Source organism: Lissotriton vulgaris, chromosome 2_1 (genome assembly GCF_964263255.1).
Source record: "Lissotriton vulgaris chromosome 2_1, aLisVul1.2, whole genome shotgun sequence".
Taxonomy (NCBI): domain Eukaryota; kingdom Metazoa; phylum Chordata; class Amphibia; order Caudata; family Salamandridae; genus Lissotriton; species Lissotriton vulgaris.
In genome coordinates this window covers 1,571,798,899-1,571,817,839 of record NC_141687.1, presented here as the reverse complement: position 1 = coordinate 1,571,817,839, position 18,941 = coordinate 1,571,798,899, and the positions used below count along the sequence as shown (strand labels likewise).

The 18,941-nt window shown below is 43.7% G+C and overlaps 1 protein-coding gene across 1 annotated transcript in view; it reads right to left on the bottom strand.

Moving 5' to 3' along the window:
• LOC147732922 (histamine N-methyltransferase-like) overlaps window positions 1-1,267 on the bottom strand; it is a 284,151-nt gene extending 282,884 nt beyond the window's left edge. The window contains exon 1 of the mRNA XM_086955067.1: window positions 1,093-1,267. Coding sequence (XP_086811193.1) covers window positions 1,093-1,267 — 175 coding nt within the window. The remainder of the gene's footprint in view (window positions 1-1,092) is intronic.
• Window positions 1,268-18,941: the final 17,674 nt, after the last annotated feature.

Sequence of the window (18,941 nt, the reverse complement as noted above, 5' to 3'; positions counted from 1 at the left end):
GCCGGTCTAATTTGTGGCACATATCTTTTATGTGTTTGAACCAAGGTAGTTTTCCCATCCCTGGGAGCCCAAAAATCGCCTTGAGTTCTGACTGATAGGCTGTTAGTTCGGGAGTCGCCCAAAGTCGGCACCAAAAAGTCAAGGGTCGCAGCCCAATCTGCTCGTCAATGGGTCTAATAACGAGATCCATACATCGGGGGATACGAGGAATGCTTGGCGGTAGGCCCAAGAACTGTCTCATAAACTTGTTCTCAGATTTGACCAGTCCACCTACTGGAAGATGTCCCCAAAGTTTTGCCCCATACATAAAAGCACTCCTGATTTGAACTTTGTAGATCTCAGTTAACTGACCCGGTTGTCTAGATGTTGAGTTCCTGTATAATTTTGCTACTCCGCCGGTCATCTGTGCTAACCTCAAACCTGCCTTTTCTTGTTGCGGGCCCCACCCAAAGGTTTCCGTCAACATAACACCCAAATAGTCAAAAACAGCTAGCCTCTCTAGCTGTGTACCATTTAGGGTAGGGTTAGGATGAGATGTTTTACTAGGATTAAAAACCATGTACTTGGTTTTTAGTGAATTAATCACTAGGCCCCTGTTCTTGCAAAATAAGGAGAAGGTGTCAAGGGTCCTTTGGATGCCCATGGGTGATTTAGATAGTAACAAGGTGTCGTCTGCAAACAACATTGCTGGCACCTTGTCACGACTGAGCTTTGGGTCATCGATGTAGTCTACCTCGTTCAGTTGGTCCACCAGAGCATTAAAGAAGAGACAGAACAGTTTGGGGGCCAGAACACACCCCTGCCTAACTCCCCTATTCACTTGGAAGCATGGGATTTATTCCCCATATTTCCCGTATCTCACCTGGGCAAGATTTCCAGTATGTAGTCGCTTAAACAGAGAGAGCAAATAGGGAGGAATGCCCACTTGCTCTAGTTTGACACAAGGTACCAAATCGAAGGCTTGTTTAAGATCAACGAAGATTAAGTAGAGGCTCCCACCCTCTATTGTCACCGTTTTCCAATATAATATTTGGAGCCTAAAGATTTGGTCGATGGTAGAAATATTTTTACGAAAGCCTGCCTGATACTCACTTAGAATCTCGTGATCATCCACCCAGGACTGGAGACGCTCCAGGACAATCCTGGCAAACAGCTTCTGAGTTACATCAATCAGGTTTATTGGCCTGTAATTTGTGTGCCGGAGGGGAGAGCGCTTCTTGTAAACTGGAAAGATATTGGCCCCTAACCAGGTATCCGGGATTTTCATGGTGCTTAATATGGCATTAAATATTACACATGAATATGGGCCCCAGATGTTGGGCTATTCCCGAAATAAATCCCCAGGAACTTTGTTTAATCCAGGGGCCTTTCCCAGGGGAAACTTCCCAATTGCACTCAGCACCTCAGTCAGAGTGAACCCTACATCATCTTCAAAGGGATTCCCACAGCAGTTGGCCGGATTCCCTCTATGGGATCAATGATGTCCTGAGTGGAGTACACCAATTGGAAATAAAGTTTCCAAGCATCTGAAGCGATGTTCGGTTCAATGGGTGTGTTCTCTGAGGAACTAACTGTTCAAATCAGGGTCCAGAACACCCTCATTTCTCTATTAGTGAGAGCCTGTTTGATCGCATCCCATTTTTCGGACTCCCACTCCATTTTGGCTGCCTTTCAAATATTACTATATAGGGCCCTCCTAGTTTTGATGAGAGATCTATCTTTGGATTTTGTGGCATCAATGAGGGCACCCTTTGCCATTCGGCAGGAATTATTAAACCAAGTGGATTTAAGGGGCCTCTGGCCTTTAGAGTGCATCAGGCTAGTGGTGAGATCCACATGGATAGCCGTAAGTTCAGTGAAAGCATCAAGAGTGTTAAATGTCTGGACAACCTTTTCCATTGCCAATAAAGGGGGAATGATTAGGGAATAAGGGGCTGCAGCCTTGCCTGGTGACTGCCTCAGTGTTTCCTACCTAATTCGCCTTCTATTATTGTCCAAAGATAGGCTAGTACCAAGAAAGGGGTTAGAGTTTGAGGGACTATGAAGTTCTGGGACCTTAATGTCGAGTACCAAGGCATTGTGGCAGCTGTCATGTCTAGGCCAGACAGCAAAGTCACCTACCCAATGCCATATCCTTGCTTCTATTAGATATAGTCCAATAAAGATGATTGCCCCAGTCTATTAAAAGTTGGCTTTCCTGGTTGGTCTGACTTGGTGCGACCATTACATGCTCTCAGTGCATGGGTTAGTGTTACTGCATTGATCTGTAAAACCAATGGTGTCCATGTTCTTACCAGGGGAATTCGCAATGCAGGAATTACCCAAATGAAATCCTCTGCAGCAAGCAAAGAGTCAGTAGGAAGGGCTAGTGGCTCAAATTGACAATTAAAATCACCTCCTATCACCATCCTAGTGTTTGGGGGAACTAGCTCAATGAATGTGGTGAGCATGTCTATGGTCGGGGATTCCTGTGCAAAGGTTACCGGATCGGAATAGATGTCAATAAATGCAATATTGTTCATAGCATTAAAAGTAAGCAGGGTACACTAGAGATCATCTGAAAAAGTTTATTTTTTTATGTGTTGTTATTATTTTTAAAGGGGTAAAGAATGGGTATTAAATACATTTTACTTACTTTATAATTAGTTGTTTAATAGTAATAGTTTTTAATTTTAAAATACATTTTAAATGTGTAATGTACTATTTTACCGTTTCATTTAGGTATGTGTTGTGGATATTATAGGGTTAAAGTGTTGGTAATTCATCATTCTTTTTCATTATTATTTGTTTAATTGATAATTAATTATGTTAATTATGGAAGCATATTTTGTTTAAAAATTTAGTAGTGTTTTGTTATTAGTGTGGTGTTTTTATTTTATATAATATTTGCAGGTATTTGTTATAATTACTTTTAAAATATCTTTTTTCTATATTAAATATACAGTTTTTTAATGTTAACATATTTATAAATGTAAACATTTATTTACTTTTATAATATTATTTTTGATTGTTAAATTTATTTAGATTTTATTTTTGAACTGCTTGGAGTGTGAATATTATATTTACTCCTACGTCATCCAACACTTTTCCTACTGTTGCACTCTCTGGAGTGGGAATTGTAATTTTTACCTCTATGCTATCCAACACATTCCCTACCGTTGCACTTACTGGAGTGGGAATAGTAATTTTTACCCCTCCTCTATCCAACACTTTCCCTACTGTTGCACTCACTGGAGTGAGAATAGTAATTTTTACCCCTCCACTATCCAGCACTTTCCCTCCTGTTGCACTCACTGGAGTTGGAATAGTATATTTAATCCCTCCACTATCCAACACTTACCCTACTATTGCACTCACTGGAGTGAGAGTAGTAACTTTTACCCCTTCGCTATTCAACACTTTCCCTACTGTTGTACTCATTGGAGTGGAAATAGTAATTTTTACCCCTTCACTAGCCAGCACTTTCCCTACTGTTGCACTCACTGGAGTTGGAATGGGAAATTTAATTCCTTCCACTATCCAAAACATACCCTACTGTTGCACTCACTGGAGTGGGAATAGTACATTTTACCCTTCCGCTATCCAACACTTTCCCTACTGTTACATTGAATGTATTGGGAAATGTAAGTTTAAATGTTGTAATTTATTATAGAATGTATTATTGCCACTTCATGTTCTTATGTTGTTCCATCCACCTGCACCGTGCCCTTGCCTGACACCAGGGCTGTTCAATGGTTGCCCTGCAGCTTGTACTAGGTTTTACACTTCGTATTTGATGCTTCCTAATCTCTCTCCCTTCTTTCTATTCACCACAGGCATTTTTATAAATTCAGGCTGGTATCTTTAACTGTCCTGATGATGATCCTGCTCTTGTCTTAAAAGGATTGAAACGTTATTGACTAATGTAAACATTATGCACATTAATTCGATGTGATAAAAGAAGTGCAATTACTGTTTTTCTAAGCTTGTCACAAATCATGTTCAATATTCCACAAGCTACCTTTGTCTTGACTGAAATGTGAATGTCCTAAATGTTCTGGTCATGTATTAATGTAGGATGCAGGATTTTGTCCCACTATATTGATGTGTTCGTATTTGTGTTCTTTGACTTTTTTGATTTATTAAATTGAATGTCCGGCTGGACACTCGCAATATAGTACTGATTCTAGTCTATATTTATCCTAATGACTATTTCTTCTGTTTAAGGACCACTGTTCCAATACAACACTGTTGCCCAAGGTCCTTATCTACCCTTTGGGTTCCCTTGTGTTTTTGAAAATATGAACTCTGATCTCTGACTCTGCCTCTTAGCACACCCAGCAGCCGCTTGAGGCCTCAGGCTGTAGTTGCTGCCTGCCTCATGCCCATACTCTTCCAGCCACAGCACCTCTGACTCGGCATGGTGGGGCACCCTTGGATGCATCCTGGACTTTCGCACTCCTCAGTGCTACCTTGCCCGTAGTGGGGTGGTCCATGGACCCGAAGGCCCCCGAGAGATTGGCAGACTGGAAGGGGGTGGTCTCTCGACCTAGGGCACTTATGCTCCTGTGGGCCACAAAAGACTCTACACAACGTGGCAGGACCAGGGCTCCCTGAGTGATTGGGGGGCCATCAATCACCGTGTGGCCTGGACTTCTGGACCCCCGTGGCCCGGGGTGCCTCCGCTGTCAAATCCTCGTGGGCAGCCCACAAAGCCCCAATGCAAAACGGGACGACATCCCGCCTGCTGGCAACAACGCTGAGTGAGGGCTAGTGCGGCTGCCATTAGAGGCAGATGCTGAGAGTTGGAGGTTCATAGTAGTGGCCCAGCAAGGACAGGGTACTGCTTGTGGGCCCGCCACTGCCCCAGGTTTCCCACCCCTCCTCAAGGCAGCATCTGGGGTCATCACAGAGACGAGCGGCACCCTGACAGACCCTGACTGGCGAGTGGCAGTCTTCTGTACGAGACATGTGGCGGCCCTGACGTTAATAGGTACGGGTTGTGGTGGACCCGACATAGGGGACACACACGCTAGCACCCTGAGATCGTGCCTCCCCTGGCCTACAACACCAACCCTGCTATGGCCCTTTACCCGCCCGAGTACCCCCACCTTGTGGAGGGTGGGTGTCCTGGTTGTGGCCCACCCTAGGCCCTGGGTTGGACATTCTGCACTCTCGTCTCTCGTGAGCCTGCCTCACAGCTCACCATCCTGAGGTGCCCTGCCTCACATCCTCACCTCCAGGGAGCCCACCGTCACCTCTCCGTGCCGCAGCACCATAGCATTGGAGGCAGATGATCAGCGGCCGGGTCAGGCTCTGACACGACACCTCAACGTGTTCCTCGGCAGAGGCCATCCATACAGCGCTCATAGGTCCTAAGCCTAATCAGCGACATTCTCCTGGTGTTCACACGTACTGTTAACCACTTATTGGACCAGCTATTCTCGAACCACCTCCTCACCTCGCCTCAAGGGTCTCGGGATTGCCGGGACATGGGTTTATGTCCACTACGAGGGGGAAGAAAGAAAAGACGCTAAAGGACATTTTCTCTCTTCAACAAAATACTTCCACATGGCTCCGCTTCGCGGGCCTCGATGCCTGGGCCACCCTTAAGCTCGGGTGAGGAACCTACAACCCAGGAATTTCTGGAGAATCTCTTTTTAACCTTACGGGAAGATCTCCAGACGGTAAAGAAAGAGCTTACCTCTGAAATAAAAGATATCCGCAGAGGTGTGGATGGCATCGGGGAAAGGGTTGCTGCCCTGGTGGATAGAGGGGACAATAGAGACACTGAACTGTCCACTCTCCAGCAGGAAGTGATACGACTCCAGGACCAACACCTTATTTTGCAGATCCACCTGGAAGACTTGGAGAACCGCTCCTGGAGGAATAACATCTGCATCCGGGGAGTGAAAGCCACAGCAGACACTGATTATATTTTCACTTTCTCCAGGGAGTTATTCAATCACATCCTCAGTGCCTCACCCAATGCTGCCATCAAACTAGACCATGTCCACAGGGTTGGTCCCCCCTGAGTGAGCAATGCTCCACCTACAGACATCCTCATCTGAGTACATGATCTCAAGACCAAGGAGGAGATCATTTACAAGGCCAGAGCTATGCACCCAATCTCTTTCAAGGGTCAGTCTCCAGTGCTTTTTCAGGCACTGGCTCTCCTTCCTCTTCATCGGAGACAACAGTTTAGATCTGTCATGGAACATGTCTGTCAGCAAGGTGTCTCATACTCCTGGGGCCATCCCTTCTGGTTCATCTTCAGACATAATGGTAAACTGACACAGTTGTGCCCCCTCACTGAAGCTTGACAGTTGCTGGGAATTGTGCCTTCCCCAGATGATGATGAGCGCCACGGCACATCCTCTGATCCTGAGGTCTCCCCATTGGGCTGGTGGCGACAGAGTCGCAGGTGACAAATCCAAAGGCCTGACCAGTCTGAGATTGCCAAAAGCCAAAGGCCAGTGGGCGGTCCTTGATTAAATGTCAGAGGCTTTTGCAAAACACCCTCCAGAGGACACTTGAGAGAGTCAAATGACCTTGTTCTCTATCATTGCTTCTGAGGATGACAGACTTTCTCTCTTGACTTCGTTTTGCTTCTGTAGTTTTGTATTTGATTCTTTGTTTGGGTTGATTTTCTTTGGTTCTGGGGTTCCTCGTCCACCTTTTCTTCTCATCACTTAGATGCCCACTGGGATCTCCCCTTTGATATTTGTGCTCAGCCACTACAGCCCCTGAGGCGATCCTCGAGCCTGGCTATCAATGTCTTTGGACCTATGCCCCCATAGATGCCATCTACCACTCTTAAAATCCTCACTTTGAATGTGCGGGGACTTAATAACCCTTTCAAACGCAGAGCGGTCCTTTCCTATCTTGACAATGCCAAAGCTGATATATGCCTCCTACAGGAGACGCGTCATCTGTCGAAAGACTGCCACCACTTGAAATCCTGAATGTTTCCGACCCAAATGTTCTCATCTGGTCCCATTAAATCTGTTGGCCTAGCCATTCTAGTCTCCTGCACGTTCCACAGTAAATTCCTCCAGAAAGCGACTGAAATCAAAGGAAGGCTCCTCGCCTTTCAATTTATCCTGGGAGGCCTGGCGTTCACTTTTGGGTTGGTAGATACCCCCAACAAAGGCAAGAGTAGTTCCTAAATGCTGCGCTCACCGAGTCCACAGTGACAGGACTAGCTCGACTGCAGGACTTAGGCCTAAGTGACCTCTGGCGCTGCTCCCACTCCCATAGCCGTGAGCACTCCTTCTATTCAAACGCACTTAAAACATACGCTAGGCTAGATTACCTCTTGGGTTTGTCACCTTTACATCCACTTGTGACTGATGTCGAGATAGGGGTTGCGGCCCTTCGATTACCCCACTCGTACTACAACGGGGGCAATAGGTACGGCCGCCTCCTTGCCCACAAACTTCGGGAAGCCAGGCAGAGACAATGGGTTCAGAAAATTCGCTGAGGAAATGGTAGGCGGGTATCGGAGGATTCTTTTGTGTTCAAAGATTTTATTGAGTTTTCATATTAAGCCATAAACAAAGACAATACAGAAAAAAATCTTATTGAGCGAAGGTACCTAATCACAATATAGAGATTCAAAGACATCCAATGAATCGCATTAGGTAACAACAGTGCAAATAGTCATAGAAAAATAAAAAGGGGAAGGTAAGGAAACAGCTTTAAAACTATTGCATTAACTATGAAATAGAGCTAGTATAGCAAGAATAATTATCTAATATAATTGCAATCAACAAAAAAATAGATATAAATATATAATAAAGAACATAAATATATATCAACAGGTTTCAAAAAAGAGTGATACAAGTTAGAATTATGACCAATACCAGATAAAGATAACTGAGCTCCTCTTCTTTTAAAAATCACCTATGACGACCAAGCGTGAACTGATAATAGTGAAACATCTTTCCAACAAAATGTAATGGATTTTAAAGCAGCTGATATTAGAAAATTAAAAAGTTTACCATCTAAATCATTTAAGTTGTGTGAAAGAACAGTAGATTTACATATTAACATCTTGAATGAAACATCATCATGAATAGTTAATATCTTTTTATAATATCCCAAATTTCATTCCAAAATTTAAAAACTAAAGGGCAATAAAAAAGCATGTGTTATAAAGTACCAGGATGTACTTTACAGTGCCAACAAGTTGAAGATTGAAGAAGTTTAGCCTGAAATAAACGTAATGGAGTCCATAAACAGTTGAATAAAATATACGAGTTAGTTTGATAGAGCAAGACAGGTAACCAACCAAATACTGCTAAGCCAAATGTCTTTCCACGCATCAACAGATAAGGAGATGGAGAGTTCATTATTCCAAAATACTGAAATCATATTATTGTTGGTACCTAGAGAATTAGGTAATTTTTTATACAAAATAGAAACACCATGAGATGATGTGGAAACATTTTGAATATAAATTGATAAATCAGCTCTCACATTAGAAGGAATACCATAAGGAAATGAATCTAAAATTGTATGACACAAATATTCATATTTGGTAAGGTCAGACTGAGGTAAACTAAATTGTGTTTGCAGAGCCTCGAATGATATAAAAGCATTGTTTTCATATATATCTTTAAGATAAAAAATACTAGCATTAATCCATGAATACCAGAAACGTATATTTCTATTTAATTTAATGACTGGGCTATGCCATGGTGACATGTCTTCTGTATTGAACATGGGGGATTGAAAAATTGAATCTAAATCATTAAAAATCAATTTAGTAGATTTAAGAATAACATATTTATGAAAAATTGGTGATTTATTTGACATGGTTAACAAAGTGGGTAATGGAAATGGTTTACCTATTGATTTCTCGTTAAGATGCCACTTAGGTGGATGAATTAAATAAGAATGGTTAAGCCATATTGAATTTTGTTTCAAAATAAAATCTTTATGGTAATGAAAAAAGTCAGGTAAACCAAAACCTGCATTACATTTGGGAATTTTTAATTTTATATAACTAACAAAGGTGATTTGATATTCCAAAGAAATTTGGAGAGAAGTTTGTCAATGTCTTTGTAATGTTTTAATGAAAATTCTGTAGGAATCATGGCAAGGTAGTAGAAGATTTTAGGAGCAATAGTCATTTTAATAGAATCTATTCTCCCCCTCCATGAAAGGTAAAGACCATTTGGATGTTTTATCTTTAATATAATTTAGGATAAAGTCACAGTTCAATGTTATTGTTGATTTTATTGAAGAAGAGATCAGAATACCAAGATATTTCAATTTATCCTTTTGCCAAATAATTTCATTTATAGGTAATATATCAGGAGTACAATAAATATTTAAAGGAAAAAATGTGGTTTTATTAGTATTCAATTTATATCCAGACACTGTGGAATACTTCGAAATAATCCCTAATAGGGAATGGAATGAAGATAAACGGTCACTAATAAATAAAAGAACATCATCAGCATAAGCTAAAGTTTTAATAATGACATCCTTAATATTGATTCCTTTAATATTATCAAAATGAGTAAAGGTTCAATACCTATAAGAAATAAAAGCGGGGAGAGGGGGCAACCTTGTCTTGTACTTCTAAAAAGGGAGAATTGGTTTGAAATTCGGCCATTGATAAATAAACGAGCAGTAGGAGAAGAACATAAAGCAGATATCATGCAAATAAATGTCACCAAAATTAAATCATAATAATGTATGAAATAAGAATAGCCAGTGAATTTTATCAAAAGCTTTCTCAGCATCTAATACGAGAATTCCTGACGGTAGAGTTAAAGTGGAAACTTGTTCAATGACATGTAGCAAAGTTCTTGTATTGTTAGCAGAATATCTATTCTTCATAAAACCAGATTGGTCTGGATGAATAATAGAATCAGACACAGGGGATAATGTAGAAGCAAGTATTTTAGCATATAATTTACAATCTTGATTAATTAAAGAGATAGGAATGGGATTTTTAAAGCGCATGGTTACCCGTGAGCGTCCCAGCGCTAAGAGGAGAGATTAAACCTGAGCTAGCGGAACTGAAGAAAACCTTTAAGGGAAGAGGAAGGTTTTCAGAAGCTTGCAAAACTTCTGGAGACTAGGTTCAATGGGAATCTTGAGAGGAAGGGAGTTCCAAAGCTTTGCGGCATTAATGGAGAAGCGACATCCTCCTGTTCGAGCCTTCTTTACTCTGGGGACATTAGCGAGGTACAGGTGGTCAGATCTGCGTGCCCTATTGGCTTTATAGGGGCTGAACAAACTTCTTAGGATGGGGGGGGCCTTGCCCTGTAAGGATTTGTGCATAATGCACAGGGATTTGAATTTGATTCTCTCCCTTATTGGCAGCCAATTGAGGGATCTGAGGGCGGGTTTGGCTGATAGCATGGTTGAGGATCCAGTTAGCAGTCTCGCTGTCGAGTTCTGAATATGTTGTAGTTTATTTATAGTGGCTTCTGGAGCACCCAAGTATAAAGCATTGCTGTAATCCAACCTGGAAAGGATCAGACCCTGCACAAGAAGCCTCCTAGAGTGGAAAGGTAGGAGAGGCACGATTTTCCGTACAGTGCGGAGTAAGCCAAAACATACCCCGGCCGTTTTCTTGGCTTGGGTTTTGAATGAAAGATCTTGGTCAAGCCATACCCCAAGACTTTTGATTTCATTTTTTGGTATTGGAGTTGGTCCCAAACATGTGGGCCACATGGAGCTCGACACAGGTGTGGTCCTATGTCCTAAGAGCATCAGCTCTGTTTTGTCTCCGTTTACTTTGAGCATGGATTTGTTCATCCAGCCAAAGATTTCTGACAAACAGGACCGTAGGTTCTCAGAGCAGTGATCAGATTGATTGAGTGAAACGACCAGTTGTGTGTCGTCAGCGTAGGTGACTAATTGAATCCCAAAGGGGGTGATGATATCTTCCAGTGGGGCCATATATGCGTTGAAAAGTGTCGGGCTCAGAGACGAGCCCTGTGGTACACCACACTGGAGAGGGGTCGATTTAGAGCAAATGTTGCCTTCCAAGACTTGAAAGGTTCTAGAGTGTAAGAAGGATTCTAAACATGCAGGGGCGGAGCCCATGATCCCCAAATTGCTGAGGCGTTTAATAAGGATACGGTGGTCAACCGTATCAAAGGCCGCGCTTTGGTCCAGGAGGATCACTGCCACTGACCCTCCTGAGTCCAAGATCTGCCTCGCCTCTTCCACCACCACTTTAAGGGCAGTATCAGTACCCTGACCAGGGCGAAAGCCTGTCTGGGAGCTGCCCGGCCACTCACTTGCTTCCAATCAATTAATCAATCAGGAGTTTGTTAAAGCGTGACTACTCACCCCTAAGGGTCTCAAGGCGCTAGGGGTGGGGGGGTGTGGGGGGTGCAGGTTCCATTCCATCAAGGAGGGGGTCTGTTGAAGAGCCAGGTTTTGAGGTTTCTTGCGAAGATGGGGAGCGATGTTGTCTGTCTGAGGTGGAGCGGAAGGGCGTTCCATGCTTTGGCCGCGAGGAAGGAGAAGGAGCGGCCTCCCGATCTGGTCTTTCTGGTGCGGGGGACCACGGCGTAGGAAAGCTGGGCTGATCGTAGGGTCCTTTGGGGTGCGTGGAATTTGAGTTGGCTGTTCAGGTATGCTGGTCCGGTGCCGTGGAGGGCCTTGTGTGCGTGGGTGAGCATCTTAAAGGTGATTCTCGCCTCGACGGGGAGCCAGTGGAGTGTGCGCAGGTGCTGGGAGATGTGGCAGTGTTTTGGCAGGTTGAGGACCAGTCTTGCGGCAGCTTCCAGAAAAGCAGACAGTTGCTGGTTGGCGAATTTCTCCGCGATCTTACTAATCCCTGGCAATAACGAGATAGGTCAATAATTAGCCAGAGATAGGATGATAATTTGATACAAGTGTGGAATCCTTATCAGGTTTTGGCAGCACAATAATTGAAGCTTCAGTAAAAGAACCTGAGGAAATCCCTGTAGAACCAAAAAAGGTAAAAAGTTGAAATAAAGAAGGAATAAGCTGTAATTGAAATTCTTTGTAAAAACTCAGCAGGAATACCATCGGGACCAGGAGACTTATTTTTTAAGACATGTTATGGCTGTTTAATTTCATCTTTGAGTAATAGGTGATTCAAGACCTATTTAATCGGATTGGGAAATCTTGGGTGATCCACAATTAGTTAAAAAAGAATCAATCAAGGAGACATCATTCAAATTCAGTTTGTTATAAAGAGTAGAATGCAAATCCAGAAATGTACTAATGATATAATGGTGGGATAGAGCAATTTTACCATTAGAGCCATGAATTGAATTTATTTGGGTTTTATCTTTTTTTATGCGCAAATAATTAGCTAAAAGATCTGTTGCCATTAAAATGAAACCTGACTTTAGAATTAGAAATCTGAATACCAGCTCTTTTGCTAAGGATTGAGTTAAAATCATATCTAAGAGGCCTATTAGGATGGTGGACGGACCTGCGTGCGTCTGCCACCCCCGAGGTGGAGGGACCGTCCGTAGGGTCAGCGGAGGTCCCTCCATACCAATTAGGATGTGACTGCCACCCTGGCGGTCACATCCTGTATCTTTAACCTTGCGGTGGGTGCTGCTTGAAAATACAAACTAACATTCAAAAGATGACAACAGAAATGACAAACACAAAGAAACATCAATAACAAATGTGAAACGCACACGCACTTAACAAGCATGACCGAACCGATGGAACCCAGTGAGCAGGGAATTGCAACATTAATCTATACTACTATTATAAAGAGAGAACTGTGTCCTTTGAGCCAGGTAAACTCGAAAACTACACCACCAATCCAAACACCCAATACATCTTTGAAAACGTCAGGGCAAGCAGATGGACATAGGCTATATAAAAAAATATATACACGTTGTTTAAAAAATTTACGATAAAAAAAATGTAGTCCCTTGGAAGTAGCGCCAGCCGCGAGGTGCGTGCTGACATCAGGAGCGCGTGGAGGAACGACGTACAGGAGCGCGAGGAGGAGCGGCGGACATGAGCGCGGGAAGGAGCGGCAGACAGGCGGGGAGGAGCGGTGAGGAGTGGCAGACAGGCGAGGAGGAGCAGTGAGGAGCGGAGGACAGGCGGGGAGGAGCGGCAAGGAGCGGCGGAGCGGTGAACTCAGGAGCACGGTGAGGAGCGGCGGCTAAGGTAGGTGAAGCAGCCGGGGGGGCGCCTTGGGGGACCCACGGACAACGTTGCAAATGGTGTGATTGCTGCTCCAGAAACAATTTTAAATCTTCCAGGCGTTGGAAGGACTTGGAGAAAATATTTTCCAGATGCTCATCGTTGAAGGATCAAATAAGCCATACTTAAATCCAAGACTACGCAGTTGAGTACGCAAGTGAGAGAAATCTTTGCAAATCTTAACAATCTCTTTGGCAAAGTCTTGGTGGATAAAAATGTTATTGCCATTTACCATTTAGAATGGGATTTTACGTGCCGCTTTCCTTATCAAAACCAAATGATGATGGTGAAGGACCTTAAAAATCATTTGTTGTGGCTTGGTATGACGAGGATTGAGATGGAATCCTCTGTGCCTTATCTATCTCAAATTGTTCTGGAAATTTAACATTCAAAAGACCAGGAATCAAATTTTCCAAATATAGTCTGCAATTAGAGACTTCAACATCTTCTGGCAAATTAAAAATATGTAAATAGTATTGGTTGTTATGATTTTCCATATCCAACAATTGAGCAGACTTAGGAGAAATGTTTGCCACAAGAGGAGTACAGGTGTCGATTTTAACTTTGTTATCCTGTATTTTAAAGGAATTATCAGAAACCCTAATGCACATGCTAGCCATATCTTTACGCAGAGTTTTTATTTCTGACGCAATAGTATCAGTGTTGGCACGAAGAGCATGAAGTTCGTCAAGAATTAATGTCAAAGAGTGCTCACTTGATTCCATCACTTTAGACTTAACAGGAGGGGGATATATCTGTTGTTTCCTTTTATTGCTGGGATTCTGTGCATTTTTATTCTCCCTTTTCGTAATGTAAAAAATGAAACAGCAAATAACTGTAAAGCACAAAGAAAGAGAATAAAATGCAGCAAAGAAAAGGCTGGTGCTGCAGCTAAAGTGGACTGTGGGAGTGGTTAGGCCAAAGGCAGGCCCTTTCCTGAGTGCTTGCTCCACCCCCTTGACAGGAAATCTGGGCTGTACCTTATAAGGAGATCCAAGCTGCCACCAGAGGAAGAAAAGCAGAGTTCCCAATGTCTTCAGCGCCAGTAAAACAATATCCCAACAGCAGGTAGGCTGCACAGGGCAGCTAGCATCGTTTCTGGAGTTTTTGCATTCCAAATTCGAAGTTTGTGGGTAAAAAGGGCCCCTAAAAGCAGAGCTCACAAATCACGGCCATCTTGCTTTTGCGCGCTCGCGCGAATGAGTATTGGAGGATTTTGAGATTGCTGAAGCCTTTCGCTATTTTTACGGTCAACTCTATACTAGCATGCTGCTAGATAACGCCTCTGGCACTGCTTACCTCATGGAGGCTCGCTTGCCCACCTCAACTCAAGCACAGGCAGACCACTTAGAGAGGGAAATCAGAATAGAAGAGGTTGTTGCGACCATGTCGCTTCTTAAACCAGCTAAATCCCCCGGGCCTGATGGCTACTCAGCTGCTTTTTGAAAAAACGTTTTGCAAACTTGTGGCTCCATTCTTGACTAGTCTTTTCAATCCCTTTGCCCGGCCAGGGACAATCCTTGAGGACATTTTCGAAGAATCCATTGTGGTTATCCTGAAAGTGGGGCGAGACAGGACTGTCTGTAGAGCATATCATCCCATATCCCTCCTTAATATTGACATTAATTTATATACCAAAATCTTAGCGGCTCGCCTAGCGCCCTACATGCCAGAGCTGATAGACCCAGACACAAGCAGGCTTTATCCCCCGCCGTCAAATGAGCGATAACACCAAATGAGCCCTCCATCTCATTGAGAACGACTCCTGGGTGCAGGGGGAGTATATGCTGCTCAATATTGATGCTGAGAATGCCTTCGAAAGGGTCCATTGGCCATATTTGGAACAAGTGCTCACGCGAGTGGGACTGGAGGACAAACTTAGAACTCGCATCTTAAATTGCTAACGATTCCCCACAGCCACTGTCTGAGTAAAGAGCCCTATTGGTAGGGGCACTCAGCAGGGGTGTTCCCTTTCACCCCTCCTTTTTGCTCTCTATATAGAGCCTTTGGCTCAGCGAGTCAGACATAACTCATTAATAACATGGATCAAATTTGAGAGTGATTACAATACTATTAATTTATACTCAGACAATGTCTTGATCTCATTATCAAACCCGGTTCCGGCACTGAGAGCCTGCTTCCTGGAACTGAAAAGTTTGCGCAAGCTTCAGGGTTTAAAGTTAATATGGAAAAGTCTGTGGCGCTTGACCTCTCCCTGTCACCCTCTACTAAGGCGTGTCTCCAGGAGCAGCCCCCTGTTCAGTGATCAGATGATGCAGTCCCCTATCTAGGGATCCACTTGGCCCCCTCCATTTCGGCTACAGCTGCTATCAATCTTAACTGCGATCACTAATTCGCAAAAAACTGGGCCAATGGAAGCATTACCCACTCTCCTGGCTTGGCAGCAGGGCGGCCACCAAAATGAATAAATTACCCCAGATTTTATATGTATTCCAAACCCTGCCATCCGCCCTCCCACTGGATGGATCCAGCAGACCCAATCTGAGTTGGCGTAATTTATTTGACAAAGCCGCAAACGCCGGTTGAAGCACGCCATAGTGGTCCTCCCACCTGAGGAAGGCGGCCTCGAAGTTTCTGACCTTTAGCTATATTTCCAGGCAACACAAATGCGTTACCTATTCGAATGAAATCGACTGGAATCAGAGAAACATTGGCTATTTCGAGATCGTGCTGTGGTTGCCACGTCCCTTCAGAAGGTTCCCTTCCTGCGAAAGGCACACCGTCCGCCTAATCTCTATGCGTCCTATATTACCCAGATGTCCATGGAGGCATGGGTTTGTACTAGCATTAAACATAAATTGACTACCTTGCCCGCTCCTCTTACCCTAATATTCGATAATAACCCCGCCTTCCAGCCGAGTATGGGCGAGCCAGCGATCCTACTTTGAGCCTGCCCCTACAAATACAGAACAATAGGGAAGATGCGGCCACTCACACAAATGTATCAAGTAAGCTAAGTGAGGCTATTAGCCTACAAAAGCCAAGAGCCTAGAAAGCGTATGGAGGATGGTAGGAAACAAAGACCCATTGTAGGAACAACCCAAGCTGAATCTAATACACAGAACCCTGTACTAGAGCATAGAGTAACTGGGGAGCAGGACTTAAGAACAGAGGCATTAGAGGGTAGTCCAGCCTTACCATGTAGTAATCTCCCCCAGGACCAACTGAATGCGTTGCTCCTTAACCTTCCACTTGTAAATAGATTTGCACCCCTAGAACAAGTTGATTGACTAAAACCATCTCAGCCATCCCAACCAGAGCCAAGTTTGCAGAGGGATCATTGGGAAAACTACCCAAATGGGAGGATACTGTATAAGATTTCCGTTAGCCCTAGACAGAAACTAATACAGGGATTAAGGAAGGATACTGGGGAAGAAAGTGCCCAAATTGAGGGGGAAGAGGGGCCCTTCCATACTCATACCCATACTACACCAGATATATTACTGAATTATGTGCAAACACCCATAGCCCAGTGGCAACCAACCACCTCAATCATACCTACCAAGAGTGATGGGAACAGGAATGGCCTTAAGCCAGCTGTAGTAGCTACCAGTAAGTCAAACCAGCCACTAAGAAATCTATCTAAACGTCATGTTTTATTGTGGAATTTTGCGGGCCTTACCTCTAAACTAGAAAATCCAAAGTGTGGAGCCCTCATTCATGCAAATGACATCTACATGTTTCAAGAAACCTGGGCAAGGGAGGGCACCCATAAAGCAGAGCTATGCGACCTTTTGCCTAGCAGCCACCAGCGGAGGAAGGGGTAGACCTGCGGTAGGACTCTGTACATGGATTGCCGTGCATCTGTGTTGCACTGCAAAACAGGTTGAGACATCTTCACGGTATATACTATGTGTCATTCTAACATTTTCCACTAAGATCTGAGTGGCCGTAATTAATGTCTATTCCTGCCCAGTCAGCTATGGCCAGGAGTCATCAACTCTCAAACAATCATCCAGTTGTTTGCACACTATTCCAGATAATACCCGATGGTTCTCGCTGGAGATTTCAATTGCCAATATGAACCCCTGAAAGATTTAATTGGAGGTGATCCTAATGAGGAAGACAAACATTTGGCTATATCAGAATCGAATGCACCAGCCACCCAGGCTTGGACCCCATTGGTACTCCAAATGAATACCCTCACACTGACCCAATCTATTAGGGCATGTAATGGGCACACTAAATCTGACTCCCCGGCTAACCATACTGACAATAGATCAGGTTGTTCCTCTATTTTAGACTATATTCTTTTGGACACTAAACCCTGGCACAGGGTGATTGATTTCAAGGTCATCCTGCATCATGATAGCAAAGATAATGCCTTAATTTTAGATATGGTATCGTTCTGTCCTATGGATATTCATACAAATCAATATCCAATTGAATCTAGGCCACTTTTATCTAATTGTACAAGGAAAGTCACATTGGTGGCTCTCTGTAATTCGCAGGAAAAGATATCATCCCTTTACGAAACCATCATCCCTTATCTATCAGATATTGCCCGAACAGAAATTGGCAAGAACCCTCAAGTTTTAGTGTGTACCTTGGCAAACTAAGATAAAAGATCCCACGGGCCATCCCTGGTATAATGGTGACTGCCAGAGGGCTAAGAAAGCACTAAACTCAGCTATTAAAAACAAAGATTGCCCCATGATAAAAGGCAAACGGATAACTCATAAAAATATAATTAACTTGGCAAAAAAACGGTGGGAGGTAGACAAATGGGAAAGCTTGAGATATGCCTTATGTTCCAGGGACATGCAAGCCTTTTAGAATTTAGTCAACACTGGCTCCACAGAGGGCAAGTCGACAATAGACCCAAATTTGGGGGCAGAAATCTGGAAGATCCGTTTTGAAGCCCTCTATACAAGGTAAGAGGAAGAAGCGCGGCAAGCTAATAATGAGTGTGTTTCCCTGCAGTCCCATAATTTCGCTGTCACTGAAATTTCCCTGCTAGAGATAAGGGGAAGGGTATCCCCCTCAAAGGTGTCAGGTCTAGATAAGATCCCAGGTGACCTATTACGCAATGAACCTAATATTTGGGCCCCCTACCTATGGACCCTGTTTAATGCCATCTTACATGGAATTTCGATTCCCCCATCATGACTGCGGGCGGAGATTATTCCAGTTCATGAAAAGGGTTCACCACTCCTCCCTGTCAACTATCATCCAATAGGCCTCATAGATGTCACTCAAAAAATATACGCACAAGTGCTATTGGATTGAATGGAAAGCTAGATAGAGGAACATTCTATACTCAGTCCCTACCAAGTAGGTTTTAGAGCCAAGATGTCCACATTAGATCAGATACTAAGGCTGCAACTTCTGTACTGGAAGACAGTGCTTTTGGCGGGAGGCATTCTCTATCTGATCTTTGTGGAACTAAAATCGGCCTTTGAACTGGTCCCTAGGAATAAATTGTGGTCCATTTTATTAGATTTGGCGATTTCCCCTTACCTCTGTTACCAGATGAAACGGCTCCATGAAAACAAGTACGCTCAAAACAAGTACGCTCAATTTAGGTATGGTAAAAACAGTGATCTTACTGACCTCATTCCTATAGACAGAGGGGTAAAACAAGGATGCGTCCTGGTCCGACTCTCTTTTTCTTACTTATCAATGGTCTGGTGGAGGTTCTGGTGGAGGTTCTGAATGCTGGGAGGGACAAAGATGCCCCTAGACTGGCGCACAACAGGGTTCCGGCCCTGATGTTCACCGATGATACCCTTTTTTTATACAAGTCCCCATTGGGAATACAGAGG